This window comes from Eleutherodactylus coqui, chromosome 4 (genome assembly GCF_035609145.1).
Source record: "Eleutherodactylus coqui strain aEleCoq1 chromosome 4, aEleCoq1.hap1, whole genome shotgun sequence".
Taxonomy (NCBI): Eukaryota; Metazoa; Chordata; class Amphibia; order Anura; family Eleutherodactylidae; genus Eleutherodactylus; species Eleutherodactylus coqui.
Genome location: NC_089840.1, coordinates 212,965,026 through 212,983,385, shown reverse-complemented (window position 1 = coordinate 212,983,385; position 18,360 = coordinate 212,965,026). Strand labels below are relative to the sequence as shown.

The 18,360-nt window shown below is 44.9% G+C and overlaps 1 protein-coding gene across 1 annotated transcript; it reads right to left on the bottom strand.

Moving 5' to 3' along the window:
• Positions 1 to 11,820: 11,820 nt before the first annotated feature.
• LOC136626591 (uncharacterized protein C05D11.13-like) lies at positions 11,821 to 12,537 on the bottom strand. The gene has a single exon (XM_066601638.1). It carries the CDS (start codon positions 12,535 to 12,537, stop codon positions 11,821 to 11,823), a length of 717 nt encoding a protein of 238 aa, XP_066457735.1.
• Positions 12,538 to 18,360: the final 5,823 nt, after the last annotated feature.

Genomic DNA, 18,360 nt, shown 5'->3' with positions numbered 1-18,360 from the left:
GTTTTTTGTGGGACGAGTTGTTTTTTTTTAATGGCACTATTTATTGTATCATATAATGTACTGAAAAACTTTTAAAAAGTTCTAAGTGGAGAGAAATGGAAAAAAATGACATTCCGCCACTTGTTTCTATGGCGCACAAACTGCAACAAAAATTACCTGATAACTTTATTCTATGGTTCAGTACGATTACTACAATACAAAATTTATATATATTTTTTTTTGCTGTAGTACTTGTATTTTTTAAAAGATATTTCATTTTTTAACATTATTTTCTGTCTCCATCTTCTGCGCACAATAACTTTTTTATTTTCCCATTGACATAGTTGTGTGAGAGCTCATTTTATGCGGTATATCCTGTCATTTCCATTGGTACAATTTTTGACTACAAACAACTTTTTGATCACTTTTTATTACATTTTTTCTTGGAGACAGGGTGACCAAAAAAGCGCGTTTCTGTCGTTTTTTGGTTTTTTTTGGACGATGTTCACCATGCTGGGTAAATAATGCATTATTTTGATAGATCGGACTTTTACAGACACGATCCAGAAATGCGCTATTTACAGAAGCGATACCAAATACGTATTTTCGCTTTATTATTTAGATTCTTTTATTGCAAATATGGCAGAATTGACAGTGGATTTTAAAGGGTTAATAGTTGCGATTGGCCACGCGGCTGATTGCAGCTATTGCCCGCGGGTGTCAGCTGCAATAAACAGCTGACGCCCGCGCTGTATGGAGGGAGATAGCATTGCTATCTCCCTCCATACGCGTCCTGCAATGGCGTCGCTAAGGGGTTAAAGCCACCTAGGAAAGTTACTAAAAATAATAAGTGAATAGCTTCAGTAAAATAAATAAACATAAACTATTGGTGTTCTACCAACATATTTCTAATAAATACATAAGACAGAGGATTTGTTGGTGGAAAGTACATGACGGTATGATTGTATCTTGACACCACCAGGAACTACTGTTGGAGTCAAGATTGACAGGGGTGTAATGCTCCCTGTAGCTGATTGGCTCCAGAGGTGCTTCAGCTGCAGGTTCTGGAAGGGCACAACAGAAGTACAGCAAAGGGATACAGCGGCCCCATCTGAAGCAAGGGCTTCCCCGCAGGTAATCCAGAAGCCGTAAACGGAAGTAAGTTTGGCAGCACTGCGCGGTGCTAAAAGCAGGGAGTGAAATGCGCCTTGAAGTGCCTTTAACGCCGCATCCCCCCCCCCCCTAACCATAGCCTCATCTCATTGTCACATCGCAGCCGGGTTCAGTTACTCCAGAGGAGCAAGGGGAGAGAGACTGAGAGCCGCCGGCTGCACACTCCCCCAGGACAGCGGGGCTCACACACCGGCAAGCCCCCCTCCCCTTCATTTGACATAGAAATTGCACCCTGCTTCAGGGAGGCCACTGGCTGGAGGGGGGGCAGCACAGACATTGACAGCCGCCAGACACAGAGGAGGGATAACACAGTGGCGCAGGCCAGACGCCTGAGTCGATGAGTATAGAAGGGACGCAACAGCGCTGGGGAAGTGCCACAGGGAGCGTGGCTCCCTGAAGCAGGCAGCCAACAGTGCAGGCACTGTGACAGGGAGGTGGCTGACAGGAGTGCAGCACAACGGCGGCTAACACACTGCTGCTCACTGAGATGCCACGGCACTTCAGCCCCTCATGCATTGCTGTACGTTGTAGGACCTTAAAATCTAACCCCAATGGGGAGCCTTGGGGTGTGAGGGGGGCATTCCTCTTGTTAAACCCCCAGCTTCCGGTGGCATCAAGATACAATAATACTGTACATGACAGGCCCCATTCAGATGAGTGGAACAGTTGTAGAACTTTCTGCAGCAAAAATTGCCATTTGTGAACAAACTCGCAGAAGCAGCAAGTTAGAAAAAGGGAACTCAGTCTGCCCAAGATATGTGTCTAAACTAGTGTTATAATGTTTAGTTACCTGCCCTAGGGCTTGTTCCTATCAGCATTAGGGAGCTTCGTTTGCTGTTCCATTCAGGGTGCAGGACAACGGCACCCCCTACCTGAATGGGGTATGTTCAATTTCAGACCAGCAGTTCAGCATTTTGCCAGAAATTACAGGATGAAATACTGCTTCTCGCTGCGATATTTCATTCTGTAGCAAAAAATCAGCGACGGAACCTCTGAGTCTGATGTGGACGAACTCTTAGGGCTTCCACACACTTGTGTTTTTTTAACGCTGCATTTTTTAATGCAAAAGTCAATAGGACTTTCTAATGTTAAAAACGTATTTCACAAAAATTGCAAGTTTAGAGAGTCTCTGTGTTAAAAAAAAACGCAAGTGTGTGGGAGCCCGTACTTGGCTGCAAAATATAGAAGCATAATAGAGTATAGAGTAGATGAGAAAATATAAGTCATTTGCTTCCATTTTCTACAGTTTGCGCACCATGTATAGGACGTTTAAAGCCTGAATCCAATCTACAGTTTCTGCCACACAACAGCCACCAGCAACAGTTTAAGACTGAAATAATAAAGATTAAAGGATCAAATAAAGATTCATGTAACTCACAGCAAGATTGCCAACATCTATAAGTGTAAAGCAGTGAATAAGTGCCCCGTGGAGGAGGTCGGTCTTACCAGCTCAGTAGTGCAGTATAGCAGGTTTGTTGTCCGCATGTCAATGTGCCAATATTTATAGTGCAATTCACGTCCAGTCAATTACTTTACAATGGAAATTCCCCAATCAAATTTCTGAACAGACCAGGAAACTAGCAATACAAGGAAGGTAATATTTATCTTTCAGCTCTTTTTCTCACAAATGTAATGTATACGCTGAGATTAGTACTGCATTATAGTAACATACATAGTAATATAGTATGTTAGGCTGAAGGGAGACAATGTCCATCCAGTTCAGCCTGTTTCCACCCCCAGTTGTTGATCCAGATGAAAGCAAAAAAAAACAATGAGGAAGAAGCCAATTTCGCCTATTTGGGGAAAAAAATTCCTTCCCAACTTCAGGATGTCAGTCAGAATAATCCCTGGATCAACGTTTTGAAAGTTCCTACGTGACTCCAAGACCTGGATAAACAACCCCACTGGTTATTTAATGTATATATATCCTGCAATATCATAGGGCTCTAGAAAGACATCTAGTCCCCTCCTAAACTCCACTATTGATTTTGCAATTACTACGTCCTCAGGCAGAAAGTTCCACAGTCTCACTGCTTTTACAGTAAAGAACCCCCTTCTGTGTTGGTGATGAAACCTTTGTTCCTCTAGACGTAGATAATATCTGCTTGTTACCGTCGCAGTCCTGGGTATAAACAGATCATGGGAGAGATCCTTGTATTGTTCCCTAATGTATTTATACATAGTTATTTGGTCGCTCCTTAACCGTCTTTTTTCCAGGGTGAATAATCCCAATTTTGTTAGCCTCTCTGGGTATTCCATTTCTCCCATTCCATTTCTTAATTTAGTTGCCCTTCTTTGAACCCTCTCAGACACTGCAACATCCTTCCTGAGCACCGGTGTCCAGAACTGTACACAGTATTTCATGTGGGGCCTGACAAGTGCCTTATATAGTAGAAAAACTAGTAATTATCAGGAAATTATAGTACCAGTGTTTCTGGTGGAGAAATGCACCACACAGCTCTGCTACATGCATGTCACACACACACATCTCTAGTCCATGGGTGTGTGACAGACACACACAGCTGTGCTGCACGCAATGCGCCTCACAGACACAGCTGTGCTACTTGACATGTGCGGCACAGACACAGCTCTTCTACATGACATGCGCATCACAGACACAGCTCTGCTACATGACATGCGTGTCACAGACACAGCTCTGCTATATGACATGCGCGGCACAAACACAGCTCTACTACATTACATGTGCATTTCCCAGACAGAGCTCTGCTATGTGACACATGCGGCACAGACAGGTCTGGTACATGAGATGCATGGAACAGACAGCTCTGGTACATGACATGCATGGCACAGACACAGTTCTGCTATATGACATGTGTGGCACAGACACAGTTCTGCTACATGACATGTGTGGCACAGACACAGTTCTGCTACATGACATGTGTGACAGAGACACAGATCTGCTGCATGACATGCGCAGCACAGACACATCTCTGGTACATGACATGCGCAGCACAGACACAGCTCTGGTACATGACATGTGCAGCACAGACACAGCTCTGCTACATGACATGCACGGCACAGACACAGTTCTGCTACATGACATGCACAGCACACACAGGTCTGCTACATGACATGCACGTCACAGACACAGCTCTGCTACATGACATGCGCAGCACAGACACAGCTCTGGTACATGACATGCGCAGCACAAACACAGCTCTGCTACATGACATGTGCAGCACAGACACAGCTCTGCTACATGACATGCATGGCACAGACACAGTTCTGCTACATGACATGCACAGCACACACAGGTCTGCTACATGACATGCACGTCACAGACACAGCTCTGCTACATGACATGCGCAGCACAGACACAGCTCTGGTACATGACATGCGCAGCACAAACACAGTTCTGCTACATGACATGCACGTCATAGACACAGCTCTGCTACATAACACATGCGTCACAGACAGCTCTGGTACATGACATGCGTGACACAGACAACTCTGGTACATGACCTGCGTGGCACAGACACAGTTCTGCTATATGACATGTGCTGCACAGACACAGTCCTGCTACATGAAATGGGTGACACAGACACAGTTCTGCCACATGACGTGCGCAACACAGACACAGCTCTGGAACATGACATGCACAGCACAGACACAGCTCTGCTACATGACATGCGCAGCACAGACACAGCTTTGCTACATGACATGCATGGCACAGACACATTTTTTATACATGACATTCGTGGCACAGACATAGTTCTGCTACATGACATGAATGGCACGCACAGGTCAGCTACATGACATGCGTGGCACAGACACAGCTCTGCTATATGACATGTGCATGTCACAGACACAGCTCTGCTACATGACATATTCATGTCACAGACACAGCTCTGCTACATGACATGTGCATGTCACAAACACAGCTCTGCTACATGAGATGCGTGGCACAGACACAGCTCTGCTACATGACATGCACAGCAGAGACACAACTCTGCTACATGACATGCACAGCACAGACACAACACTGCTACATGACATGCGTGGCATAGACACACACAGCTGAGCTGCATACATTCTTTGTTGGCCTGTGTTTGTGCGTGATCTGTAATGACATCACTGTCATGTGACCATGGACTCCTCCCACACAGGTGACTGATCACAAGATGGTGACATCATCATAGGTCCTGTGAGCACAAAGCTGCTGGCAGACTCTCTCTTTTATATATGCTTTTCGACCTGTGATGATGTCACTGTCATATGATCAGGGGGTTGCTCTAAGTGCTGGTGGCTGATCACATGATGGTGACATCATCAAAGGTCCTATGAGCACACAACTGCTGTCATGCTCAGTGTGTTTTATGCTGTAGGACCTGCGCTGACATCACCATCATGTGATCAGGGCGGTGCATGAGAAGCACCCACGGGTGTGGTCATTAGTATTATCTCTCGTTCCTTGCCCCTATACCTATTTTAATGCACCCAAAGACTTTATTTGCTTTTACAGCAGCTGACTGGCATTGATTGCTCCAGTTAAGTCCACAGTCAACTAAGGGTGGCTTCAGACGAGCGTGCATACGCACGCACAAAAACACGCGTCTATTAGCTCCATTGCATTCCCTATGGTGTGTGCACATGTCCGTGCTTTACAGGTGCGTGCCTGCAAAGATAGGACATGATTGCACCATAGGGAATGCACGCATTGTTTTCAATGGAGCCGTGGCTGCTGCTGGCGGCTTCATTGAAAACAATCGTCTGCCGGCACCCCTGCATTGTTTTTCAGGGAAGGGCTTTACATATAAGCCCTTCCCTGAAAAACAAAAATTTTAGTGTAAAAAAAATAAAAAATAAAAAATAAACTTACCTCTCCGCTGCTGCTGTGTCCCCTGCGGGGATGAAGAACACATCTGCCACATGCGGCAGATGTTTCCTTCATTCCCACTAGTAAAAAAGTAAAAAGAGTTCCCTGCTGCTACATCTGCCACATCTGTGACAGATGCAGCAGAGGAATTCTTCAATTCTCCACCGCAACTCTCACATATGTCAGCTGCGGTAGAGGATTTTGCTGCTGGCACCCAGTCAATTGATTTCAGGGAAGGGCTTTAAATATAAGCCCTTCCCTGAAAATCCAGTAAACGTGCTGTAAAAAAAGAAAATAGATACTCACCTTGCTTCAGCTGCTTGTGCTCAGCAGCGTCTTCTCCTGCTGTCCCCTGCTCTGTAGTGCTGATCTATCAGCAGGCGGAGATTTAAAATCCCCGCCTGCTGAAAGAGCTGAATGTGATTGGCTGAGGTGCTCAGCCGATTACAGGCAGCTCTTGCTCATCATTCTTTCGGTGAGAGCGGTAGGGAATTGAAGAATTCCTCTGCTGCATCTGTCACAGCTGTGGCAGATGTAGCAGTAGAGAATTCATTTTACTAGCGGGGATGAAGGAAATATCTGCTGCATGCGGCAGGTGTGTTCTTCATGCCCGCAGGGGACACAGCAGCGGCGGAGAGGTAAGTTTATTTTTTATTTATTTATTTTTTTACACTAAAATTTTTCTTTTTCAGGGAAGAGCTTATATGTAAAGCCCTTCCCTGAAAAAAAATGCAGGGGTGCTGGCGGACCACGGACATGCATTCACGCGTGTTCTTGCACGAACATGGGTGCGCACTGATGTACACACCTATGTACGCACAAAAATACGCTCATGTGAAGCCTCCCCAATACTCCCAGTCTTTTTCCATCTCACTTTTTCCTGGCACTATTCCCTAGCAATTACGTTACATTGTACTATGCCTATCCAATGCTGGGATAACATAATGCAACTGTGCACCTCCTTTTCTAATGCGTTACTTTTTTCAGACCTCTAATATTGGATATGCAATACTACAGGCATCATTATCTTTATTATACTCACATGTGTTTTCAGATCATGTGTTACTAATTACTTTTTTGTAATTGGATAATCTTCTGTCGGGTGATTGGGTGTTGCCAGAAACTCTTCCCTGAGCCCGGTCACAGCACTTGACCTGATGCCAAGGATGTTTACTGTGATTTAACCACTTCCCGTCGGAAGGCATATATACGACCTGGGTGCAAAGGCATTCGCACAATATGATGTATATTTACGTCATACGAATGGTGCAAACTAAGGAGCTGAACCTGCGTCATCCACAGTGGGAGTCGAATGTGACTCACAGCTGGCTTCCATTGCAACAGCAAGGATTGTTGAAAACAGTGATCCCTGCTGTTGGCCCCTTACATGACCTACACCATTTAAACTCTACCTAAAGCATCTGTGGGTTTACCACACGGCCAATTCTGAACAGGGGTTCCTTGAACTCGACGTTTCCATTCCTTTTTTGATGTATTGCAGGTGTAATATCTTGGCACCTCAATGTAGAGAAGAGTTTTTGCAAAATCATCTCTTGTGCAAAGTTCAAAAAATGCGGTGAGTTTGGTTTTTGGTTGTCCTGCGCCGAACGGGGGGCCTATGGAAAAAAAAAACCCGTTTCGGCGCAAGACAACCCCTTTAAGGCTGAAAGGGAATGACTGCGATATATATCATTCAATCAGACTAAGTTAAAGGGGTTGTCTCACGCCGAAACGGTTTTTTTTTTCCATAGGCCCCCCAGTTCGGCGCAGGACAAACCCAAGGGATGTGTTAAAAAAAAAATACATATTACTTACCCGAATCCCCGCTCTGCGACGTCTTCCTTCTTCCTACTTCTTCCTTCACCAAGATGGCCGCCGGGATCTTCACCCACGATGCACCGCGGGTCCTTTCCCATGGCGCACCGTGGGCTCTGTGCGGTCCATTGCCGATTCCAGCCTCCTGATTGGCTGGAATCGGCACACGTGACGGGGCGGAGCTACGATGACCAGCTCTCCGGCACGAGTGGCCCAATTCACCAGGAAGAAGACCGCACAGCGCAAGCGCGTCTAAAAACTCCAGAAGAAAGCGAAATTAGACTGATCCATGGCGACGGGGACGCTAGCAACGGAGCAGGTAAGTGAATAACTTCTGTATGGCTCATATTTAATGCACGATGTATATTACAAAGTGCATTAATATGGCCATACAGAAGTGTATAACCCCACTTGCTTTCGTGAGACAACCCCTTTAATGTATATATCGACATAAAACTGATTGGCCAGTTGTCTACATCGTGGTATCATATTAAAATAGTTTTCTCGTATCATCATGTTGTAGGCATAAAAATCCATACCGGACACCTTTTTGTTTGCCATGGAAAGTCCTGTTACAGGGTTGATTTGCAGTATTTCAGGGTGATACCCTTCCTGCCCCTTGCTAAAAAAGAGCGGATATTGTAATGGATTTTTAGAACAGTATCTTTTGCAACCCCTTGAATATTTTGACATCTGCGGTCTGCTTAATTATTTTCACCCTCCATGAAATAAATCTGTAAGAACTTATGTTGATGATTATCTATAGGAAGCAAAGAGCCAATTCTATGGGAAATTTGGATTGTGAAAGTAGGTGAAAAACCAGGCATTATGACTTCCCTATCCGCACCAAATGACGTCATCTGGGAGCACGAATTGTGATTCCTAATTATTTTAAAAAATTTTGTGATTCACTGCAATTGTACAAAAATAGAGTTGTTACCAACAGTTTCCTCCTTCCATTTTAATGCTTACATTTTTTATCATTCTCCCTAAGATTACTAATTGATGATTAATATAGCCAATCAATGGGTCATAATTAGAGATGAGCGAGCGTACTCGGAAAAGCACTACTCGCTCGAGTAATTTGCTTTATCCGAGTATCGCTGTGCTCGTCCCTGAAGATTCGGGTGCCGGCACGGAGCGGGGAGCTGCAGGGGAGAGCGGGGAGGAACGGAGGGGAGATCTTTCTCTCCCTCTCTCCCGCCCGCTCTCCCCTGCTCCCCGCAGCGACTCACCTGTCAGCCGCAGCGGCACCCGAATCTTCAGGGACGAGCACAGCGATACTCGGATAAAGCAAATTACTCGAGCGAGTAGTTCTTTTCCGAGTACGCTCGCTCATCTCTAGTCATAATAATGATATTCGGCATCATTAAAAGGCTTCCATGTGCTACATACAAACACGTGTCTCCTTTCTGACTGTCGTTAAGCAAAAACAACACGCTGTCTTTGTGAGTCTTCAAGCATCTCTACAGCTGTCAGAGATGCATGACGCTCAGTATCTAAAATCTCAGAGATTAATCAAATTACAATGAGCGGCAAACAGGGTGCAAAAAAAGTGAATAAACTTTGCATCTATAAAGATGTCATCTTTGTTAGATCCACTGCATACAGCAATGTTTCAACCGCACTGTGGTCTTTGTCAAGCTACTATCATGGTGAGATTCTCACCCAATTGGCCAACATTGAGGATTATGAACCATTGAGTTCAAATCCTACTTCTATATATCAAGCGAATCTCAAAGTCATCTTGGACGATGCTCTTGAAGGAGAAATCATAGATAAACAACTGTATGATTTCCTTTTACCTTCTTTCCTTTTTGTGCCAATTTTATACACCCTTCCAAAAATCCACAAAAAATTGACAGCCCCCCCAGGTAGGCCCATCATATCCGGGAGGGTTTCTCTTATTAACAACACATCTTGCATCTGAGATAAAATACTTAGACACTTCTCCACAGAATCCAAATCCTTAATACGTGACATAGCACTTTTTCTATCCAAATTGCTGATGATTCGAATCTGGGCTCATTTGATGTCACCTCACTTTATACCATCATCAATCCTGATAGGAGTGTAGAAGCAACTAGGAACCACATGATTAAATCCGATTTATCAAATAGCAGCATTCAATTTGTGATGCTCCTATTGACTACTATCCCGCATTCCATTCATCTCCATCTTTGGTTCCCTCTCTGGGAGGGTTAGACAAATCATCATCAAGCATTGGCCCATTTTATCTCAATGCTATCCAAATATTGTAGAATTCAGACAGCCACCCATAATGGCATATTGCCGTGGGGCAAATTTGAAAGACAAGTTGGTTCATAACATGCAGAAATCTAGAACCCATGTGGCACAACGCACATTAGCCCCAGAAAGAACAGGGAATTTTCCCTGCTTGGGATGTGCATGCTGCCACAATTTGACAAAATGGGACAACTATACGCACACACTCACCGCAAGGTATATTTGTTTGTCATTGTTTGTAATCTACATGAGTACTTGCCCCTGCGGCCTGCTCTACATTGGTGAAATGACCTTGGAGGTAAGAAATAGAATCACCAAGCATAAGAGCATGATACGAATGGGTAAGATAGACGTTACGGTGGCAAAACACTTCACTGAAGCTGGTCATGCAGTTAGTCAGTTATTGTTCTGGGTCATTGACTCGGTGCCTATTAAGGTCAGAGGTGGTGACAGAGAGAAACAATTGAAAGTTCTTGAATTGAAATGGATTTATGAACTTGATACATTACAGCTAAGGGGCCTCAATTTGGAATATAATCGTTTGCCTTTTTTGTAAATAAACTGGTTTTTTTTGTCAGTTTAGAATATGGGGACAAATTTTTGACATTTGATAGATTACTGTTTTTTTAATCTTATGGTGTTTTTTTTTATATTTTAGACCCCTGGTGAGCTGGAGGTGCTGTGGAACTTTTGGGCATCCTCATTCTATACATTATGCAGCTACAGATGATATTCCAGAAAGTAGTGTTCCATTATTTGTACGTGTTGATGGGACTATTGATACATGACTTGTTCTGTGATCATACTTTAATAATAGATTATTATTGGCAATGACTTTCTGTGTGGTCTCATCCATAGATATTGGTCCAGTTTGAGGTGAGGCAGGCAACTACTGCTGCAGTGTCTGAGCTCTCATGAGAGGGTACACGCACTGATAGCAGCTTGTGACTAACTGGATCTGTGGCATTGATATATGTAGAGTCCACACTGAGTGGCTATTGTGTGCAATCTCTTTGACACATGCCTTTAGGCCAATTTAGACACAATGATTATCACTCAAAATTCACTCAAAAGCCATCTTTTGAGCGATAATCGTGTCTAAATGTGCCCATCTTTCAGTTTTCTGCCGAACAACAGTTTTCAGTTCTGCTTGAAAACCATTGTTCGGCAGAACAGCTGATAAGCAGGACCGCATGCTGTGTTCTGCCCGGGGAGAGCTGAAAACAGCTAATTGCTTTGTCTCAGCTGTTCTCAGCTGTCAGCCCCTCCAGCAAAACAGCTGATAAGCAGGACAGCACATTGTGTCTTCTGTTGATGGTGCTGAATTCTCCATAGGGAGCTAGAGATTACATTGTTTTCTCTTAGCAGCCAATGTCTGAACAATGGAGCTAATTACAGAGCTCAGATCTCCTGCTGAGTTCTGCAACAGCTCCCAGAAGCTCATTTGCATGCAATTGAAGCTCATAAAGTACTAATAGCAATTAGTGCCTATTAGTACTTTATGCAAAACAATCGCTGATCTTTCAATCTTTTGAAAGATTATCTGTGTGTGTAAATGGGCCTTTACCTTCCATCCTCATGGAAGGTATCCAATGGAGATGATTACTGAACACCCTGATCATGTGCCTTTTTGTCATGATAGCAGGGTGGTATTCAGTCTTCACACTCTGCTGGATGATGCTATCATTAAACGCTACTATCCCTATAATACCATTACCATCTTTGCTAAACATGAAGGGCTAGCTCATGCTTACTTCAGGGTGTTACTGCTAGCTTTGTGAGAGTTCTTGCGACAGGCGCAGCAAATCTAGTGCATGTGGCTCAGCATCTAAAGTCCACCGGGCCTCAGATTGCTCCAATGTCTTTTCAGCTCTAAGAGAGGTGTGACGCTTATCAACTAAGGTCCGGCGGCCCTGAGATTGCTCCAATGTTTGTGTAGTTCTAAAAGACGCATGACAGTCAGCATCTAAAGTTTTGTGGACCTGACATTGCTCCAATGTATCTCTAGCTCTGAGAGACGCGTGATGGACAGCATCTAGGGTTCTGCGGACCTGAGATTGCTCCAATGTATTTCTAGCTCTGAGAGATGCGTGACAGTCAGCATCTAGGGTTTGGCGGACCTGAGATTGCTCCAATGTATCTCTAGCTCCGAGAGATGTGTGACGGTCAGCATCTAGGGTTCGGCGGACCTGAGATTGCTCCAATGTATCTCTAGCTCCGAGAGATGTGCGACAGTCAGCATCTAGGGTTTGGCGGACCTGAGATTGCTCCAATGTCTCTGCAGCTCTAAGAGAAGCATGACACTCATAATCTAAAGTCCGACGGGCCTGAGACTGCTCCGGGGTCTCTACTGCTCTAAGAGCAGCTTGTCTTTCAGCTTGTTGATGCCCTCTTGCCTCAGCGTGGTCATCAGATTCTTGGGTTCTAGTAATCTTCACAGCTTGAGCTCCACTAGAGCTAAACGATAGCTCTGACTTGCACGGCATATTAAAAGAAGAGCAAAAAAAGAATAGAAAATGCAATTATCAAAAGGAATACATCTCTTACACAGCTGAGGTAAAATAAAAGCAGCGCTGTGATTGGTTGGTATTTGTTATACTGCTGAGGTAAAATAAAAGCAGCGCTGTGATTGGTTCATATTTGTTATACTGCTGAGGTAAAATAAAAGCTGTGCTGTGATTGGTTGGTATTTGTTATACTGCTGAGGTAAAATAAAAGCAGCGCTGTGATTCGTTGCTACACGCAACCCAGATTTTCTTTAAAATCTTAATCCATGTTAATGTGGCTTTTATTCAAGTTTTAATTCCGGGCAATGCTAGGTTAATAATCGCATACGTGCAGCAATGACGTCTGCCCTTCACATGCCTGCCCATTTGGGGGAGGCCTAGCTTACAAGTGCTCCCTAGAGAACTCTATAAATTTTTGTGATAAAATGTAGCCTATGTCCTTCCTCAAGCTGCAGGCTATCTACTTTCGCATTTATATTAGTATGAATAGTTATTAAGTTGCCCCTCAGCCGTCTTTTTTCTAAACTAAATAACTCCTATTTTAATAACCACTCTGGGTATTGTAGTCCGCCCATTCCATCCATTACTTTAGTTGTCCACCTTTGAACCCACTCAAGCTCTCAAGGTTTTTCACTGATTATGTAATCTATTAGTACTTGTATACTTGAAGAGACTTTGTCTCCTACTTGTATCCCTATGAACTAAGCTTATGAGCTGAAAGTAGGTGACCTGCTGATTCCATGGATGTGTTATACTTACTGTGTTTCCCTGAAAATAAGACATACCCCAATTCAACTTCATTCAATTTCAATGGAACTGCCGGAGAGAGCTAAGCGCTTGTACTAGAGATGAGCGAGCGTACTCGTTAAGGGCGATTTCGCAATTGAGCATCGCTATTTTCGAGTACCTGACTACTCGGGTGAAAAGATTCGGGGGCGCCAGGGGTAAGTGGGGGGGTTGCAGAGGGGAGTGGGGGGGGGGGGAGAGAGCTCCCCCCTGTTCCCCACTGCACGCCGCCCCCCCCACCCCCACCCTCCGGCGCCCCCTGAATCTTTTTACCCGAGTAGCCAGGTACTCAAAAATAGCGGTGCTCTATTGCGAAATCGCCCTTAATGTGTACGTTCGCTCATCTCTAGCTTGTATTCTACTATGAAATGAAATGAATGGAGCTGCACCACACATGTTTGGCTGCTACTCCATTCAATCTGCTTCTCACTGCGAAGACTAAGGCAAGGCTGTAGTGAGGGGGGGACAAAAAACATTCCAGTTATCAAAAAGACATTTCAGTGGACAGGTAATAAAAGTTGATTTTGATACCACATGCAGAATTTCAATGTGGAAAATCAAAGGGCTACTTTGATTTACCAATCCGTCAATATGTACTATGAAGGAGAGAAATAATACTGTGAAGGAGGACAAAGAGCTAAGGGCCCTATTACACTGAATGATTTATCATTCAGGTGATCATGCAAAGACTGAACGATAACTGTTCAGTGTAAACACGGCCAAAGATTGAACGGTGAACGATAATTCGTACGCTAATTAATTCCTGTTCAGTTTCTGCAGGCATAAAAACCTGACGATAATCGGCCTGCGTAAACAGGTACTTGTTCATCTATAAATGAACACCTGTTTACTCTGAATGGAATTTTATGGCCAGATGAGATCTCCAATGCACTCCGCCTTCATTCAGAGAGCGAATATGGCTCCTGCGCAGACCATATTTGCCACTATGCATTGGAGGTCCAGTGCTTAAGGTGTCCGGGCAGGAGGGATGGCCACAGAAGCAGACAGTATTTTTTTTAGTTTGTTTTAAGTTTGCTCCCGACCACCACTTGGTTTCCAGTTGAGAAGGGAGAGGGGGTTGATCTACCAGCCCACCCACTGTCACTATTCACCGCCTGTCCTGCACATTCATAGGAGAAAGGAAGGGTGTGTTTTGTCCCGCAGCGACCAAGACACAAGGTCCACGCCACAGGCGTAACCTAAAGGTCCTGGGCTCTAATGCAAAATGTGTAGCAGGGCCCCTAATTATAATGTTTTATTAATAATACTGGGCTCCCTATATTGAGAAGAGAGGCCTTATGGGCCCCCTAAAGCTCCTGCGCCCAGGTGCAACCGCATCCCCTGCACCCACTATAGTTATGCCCCTGGTCCACGCTGATGAGCCTGCGAAGTAGAGATGGCACTTGTCACGGTGGCAATACCAGACTCCTCCCCGGAAGAACGCACAGAACCTCGGCCAAGGCACTGCTAGGCCTCTTCCAGGCAATGCTGGGATAGCGGTTACCTGTATATTGGTGTAGTGGATTGAAGAAGTTGTCACATGTGACGCCACCGTTCCTTCACACCGTTGATTCTCCGGCGGTTGAAATAAGAGAATCCACACACTGTGATGCTAAAATACTTCAATCACTGGGAACGGTCAGTGACTGGAACTTTACTTCTTGTTGTACAAACTTCACACGCAAGTGCAGGATTTACAGTTAGGCAAGGTCAGGGAGGAGAACACAGGATGACTTCAGACCTTCAGGCTAAGGTTCCGCTCCAGGAAAGGGAACACTCCAGAGAAGGATGAGGGAAGGGAACACTCTACTGGCACTCACTTGTACTCTGTAACATGAACACTGCACGGTAGACTCCTTGCTTCTCTCTCACTTTCACTCCTCAAAGGTGGTTCCTGGAATAACAGGCCTCAGGATACCTTTCCTCTGCTTCCATCACTTCACCACATGAGGGTTAAAGGTACCCCCATGTGGCAGGCACTCTCACTCCTTTCTCAACCGTTGACGTCGATAGAACCCACCTGGCTCTCAATCACTCATATTTATATTCATATGACACCATGTGACTAGATAAGCTTGCTACTTTTTCCAGACATATCCCAGCCACTTTCAGAGATTAACCTCTTACATGCTGCAGCTATGCAAAACACATAACAGCAAACAAGACACTTTGCACAGTGCATCCACACAAAAGACATGACATGTATGACAATTATGGAGGGGCCAGTTATATATACTTCAGGCCACTACAGGTGCAGCATACTTCAGGACCCCAGCTACACTTCTGCAATCTCCTTTGTCTGATCCACCAATCAGTAGCATCTGCTTTAGTTGATTGGTGGAGCAGCAGTCAATCTGCCGTTCCACCAACCAGAGCTGGAGAGGAAGTGTTTTGACTATTCTGGCACTCAGCCTGTCTGACTTCTTAAAGGAGTTTTGTCATTAAAAAAAAATTATCTAAACTTACCTATTCCTTCCCTGTCTGTCTCCTTATCACATCTTCTCCTGGTTGAGCTTCTCCAGTGCCCAAGGTCAGTTGACTGCAGGCAGGGACCAGCTTGTTATGAGGGCTGGTTATCACAAACTCCTTCCTGCTGGGTCAGTGAAGGTCACATCCCAGTGCTGTAGCTTCACTGCCTAGGAAGGAATTGTAATTAGAGATGAGCGAGCATACTCGTCCGAGCTTGATACTCATTCGAGTATTAGGGTGTTCGAGATGCTCGTTACTCGTGACGAGTACCACGTGATGTTCGGGTTACTTTCACTTTCTTCCCTGAGAAATTTGCGCGCTTTTCTGGCCAATAGAAAGACAGGGAAGGCATTACAACTTCCCCCTGCGACGTTCAAGCCCTATACCACCCCCCTGCAGTGAGTGGCTGGCGAGATCAGGTGTCACCCGAGTATTAAAATCTGCCCCTCCCGCGGCTCGCCACAGATGCATTCTGACATTAGTTCAGGGAAAGTGGTATCTTGTTGGAGCTGCTATAGGGAGAGTGTTAGGAGTATTTTAGGTTTCAAGAACCCCAACGGTCCTTCTTAAGGCCATAGAAATCGCAGATCGCACCTATGTGCGATCTGCGATTTCTGTTCTCTTCTCTATATGCGCTCAATGGGGCCGGCGGCAGCAGCGCCGACCCCATTGAGAACATATAGAAGACAAATCATTCTTCTCTGCTATAGCTGTAACAGCTGTGGCAGAGAAGAACGATGTTTGCCCATTGAATTCAATGGAGCCAGCAATACAGCAGGTTCCACTGAAAGCAATGGGCTGCCGGCGTGCGCGGGATGAATTGTCGGGAAGGGCTTAAATATATAAGCCCTTCCCTGCAATTCATCCAGAAATGTGTTACAATAAAAATATATACCGGCGTATAAGGCGACGGGGCGTATAAGACGACCCCCCAACTGTCACCTTATACGCCGGCAATACAGTGGAGCAAAGAATAAAAATCATTACTCACTTCTCCTGGCGTTCTGCGGTGCTGCTGCAGGCTGTCGCTCCCTCCTGGTCCACGGCAGAGCATTGCTTTCTCTACGAAGGGCTTTAAATCCCCGCCTCCAGAAACACACGTGCCTTCAGCCAATCACAGCCAATGACAATGATGTCATTGAATGGCTGTGATTGGCTGAAGGCACGTGTGTTTCTGGAGGCGGGGATTTCAAGCCCTGCGTCCAGAAAGCAATGCTCTGCCGGAGACCAGGAGGGAGCGACATCCTGCAGCAGCGCCGCAGAACGCCAGGAGAAGTGAGTAATGATTTTTATTCTTTGCTCCGCTGTATTACCGGCGTATAAGGTGACAGTTGGGGGGTCGTCTTATACGCCCCGTCGCCTTATACGCCGGTATATATTTTTATTGTAACACATTTCTGGATGAATTGCAGGGAAGGGCTTATATATTTAAGCCCTTCCCGCCAATTCATCCTGCGATCGCCGGCAGCCCATTGCTTTCAGTGGAACCTGCTGTATTGCTGGCTCCATTGAATTCAATGGGCAAACATCGTTCTTCTCTGCCACAGCTGTTACAGCTGTGACAGAGGAGAACGATCTTTACGCTGACAGTGCGGGGGGGGGCACTCTTGCCGCTATTGTGGCTTAATAGTGGGACCTGGGAACTTGAGATGCAGCCCAACATGTAGCCCCTCGCCTGCCCTATCTGTTGCTGTGTCATTCCCATCACTTTCTTGAATTGCCCAGATTTTCACAAACGAAAACCTTAGCGAGCATCGGCGATATACAAAAATGCTTGGGTCGCCCATTGACTTCAATGGGGTTCGTTACTCGAAACGAACCCTCGAGCATTGCGAAAAGTTCGTCCCAAGTAACGAGCACCCGAGCATTTTGGTGCTCGCTCATCTCTAATTGTAATCTATTTCAGAGACAGCTCGCATGAGCAATCTCTGAAGAAGATAGGCAGTCCTCCTGCTGGCCTGTAAGCTGTGACGTAACGTACATTGGAAGACTGTAACATACATTGGAAGACTGCCAACTAGATGTACGTAACCTCACAGGAAGGAGAGAAATCAGGCAGCTGGAGGTGAAGTGAACCCCCGGACTGCAGGAGACAGGAGAAGATAGGGGAAGTGAACATCAGGTAAGTAGACTGATGGGGTAGGAATAGATAAGTAGAGCATTTTTCTTTTTTAGTGACAGAACCCCTTTAAGTCCTAGGTGCCTGTCTGTCATCACAGCAGACTTGTAAAGTACTGGAGGAGTAATTTTTGAATCTGATATATATATATATATATATATATATATATATATATATATATATATATATATATATGTATATATATATATATATATATATATATATATATATATATATTATGCATAACGTGCATATGTGTATAATGTAATTGTGCATAATGTGTATTTGCAGTATATGTAGTGATATATGTATTTGTAAAGTGGGTGTATATGTATGTGTAACAGAACAACTATCGCTCTTGTGCTTTCATGCAGAAGTTATAGTCTTCTAGTGAGTGAAGGCGGAGTGCATCAGAGATCTCTTCTAGC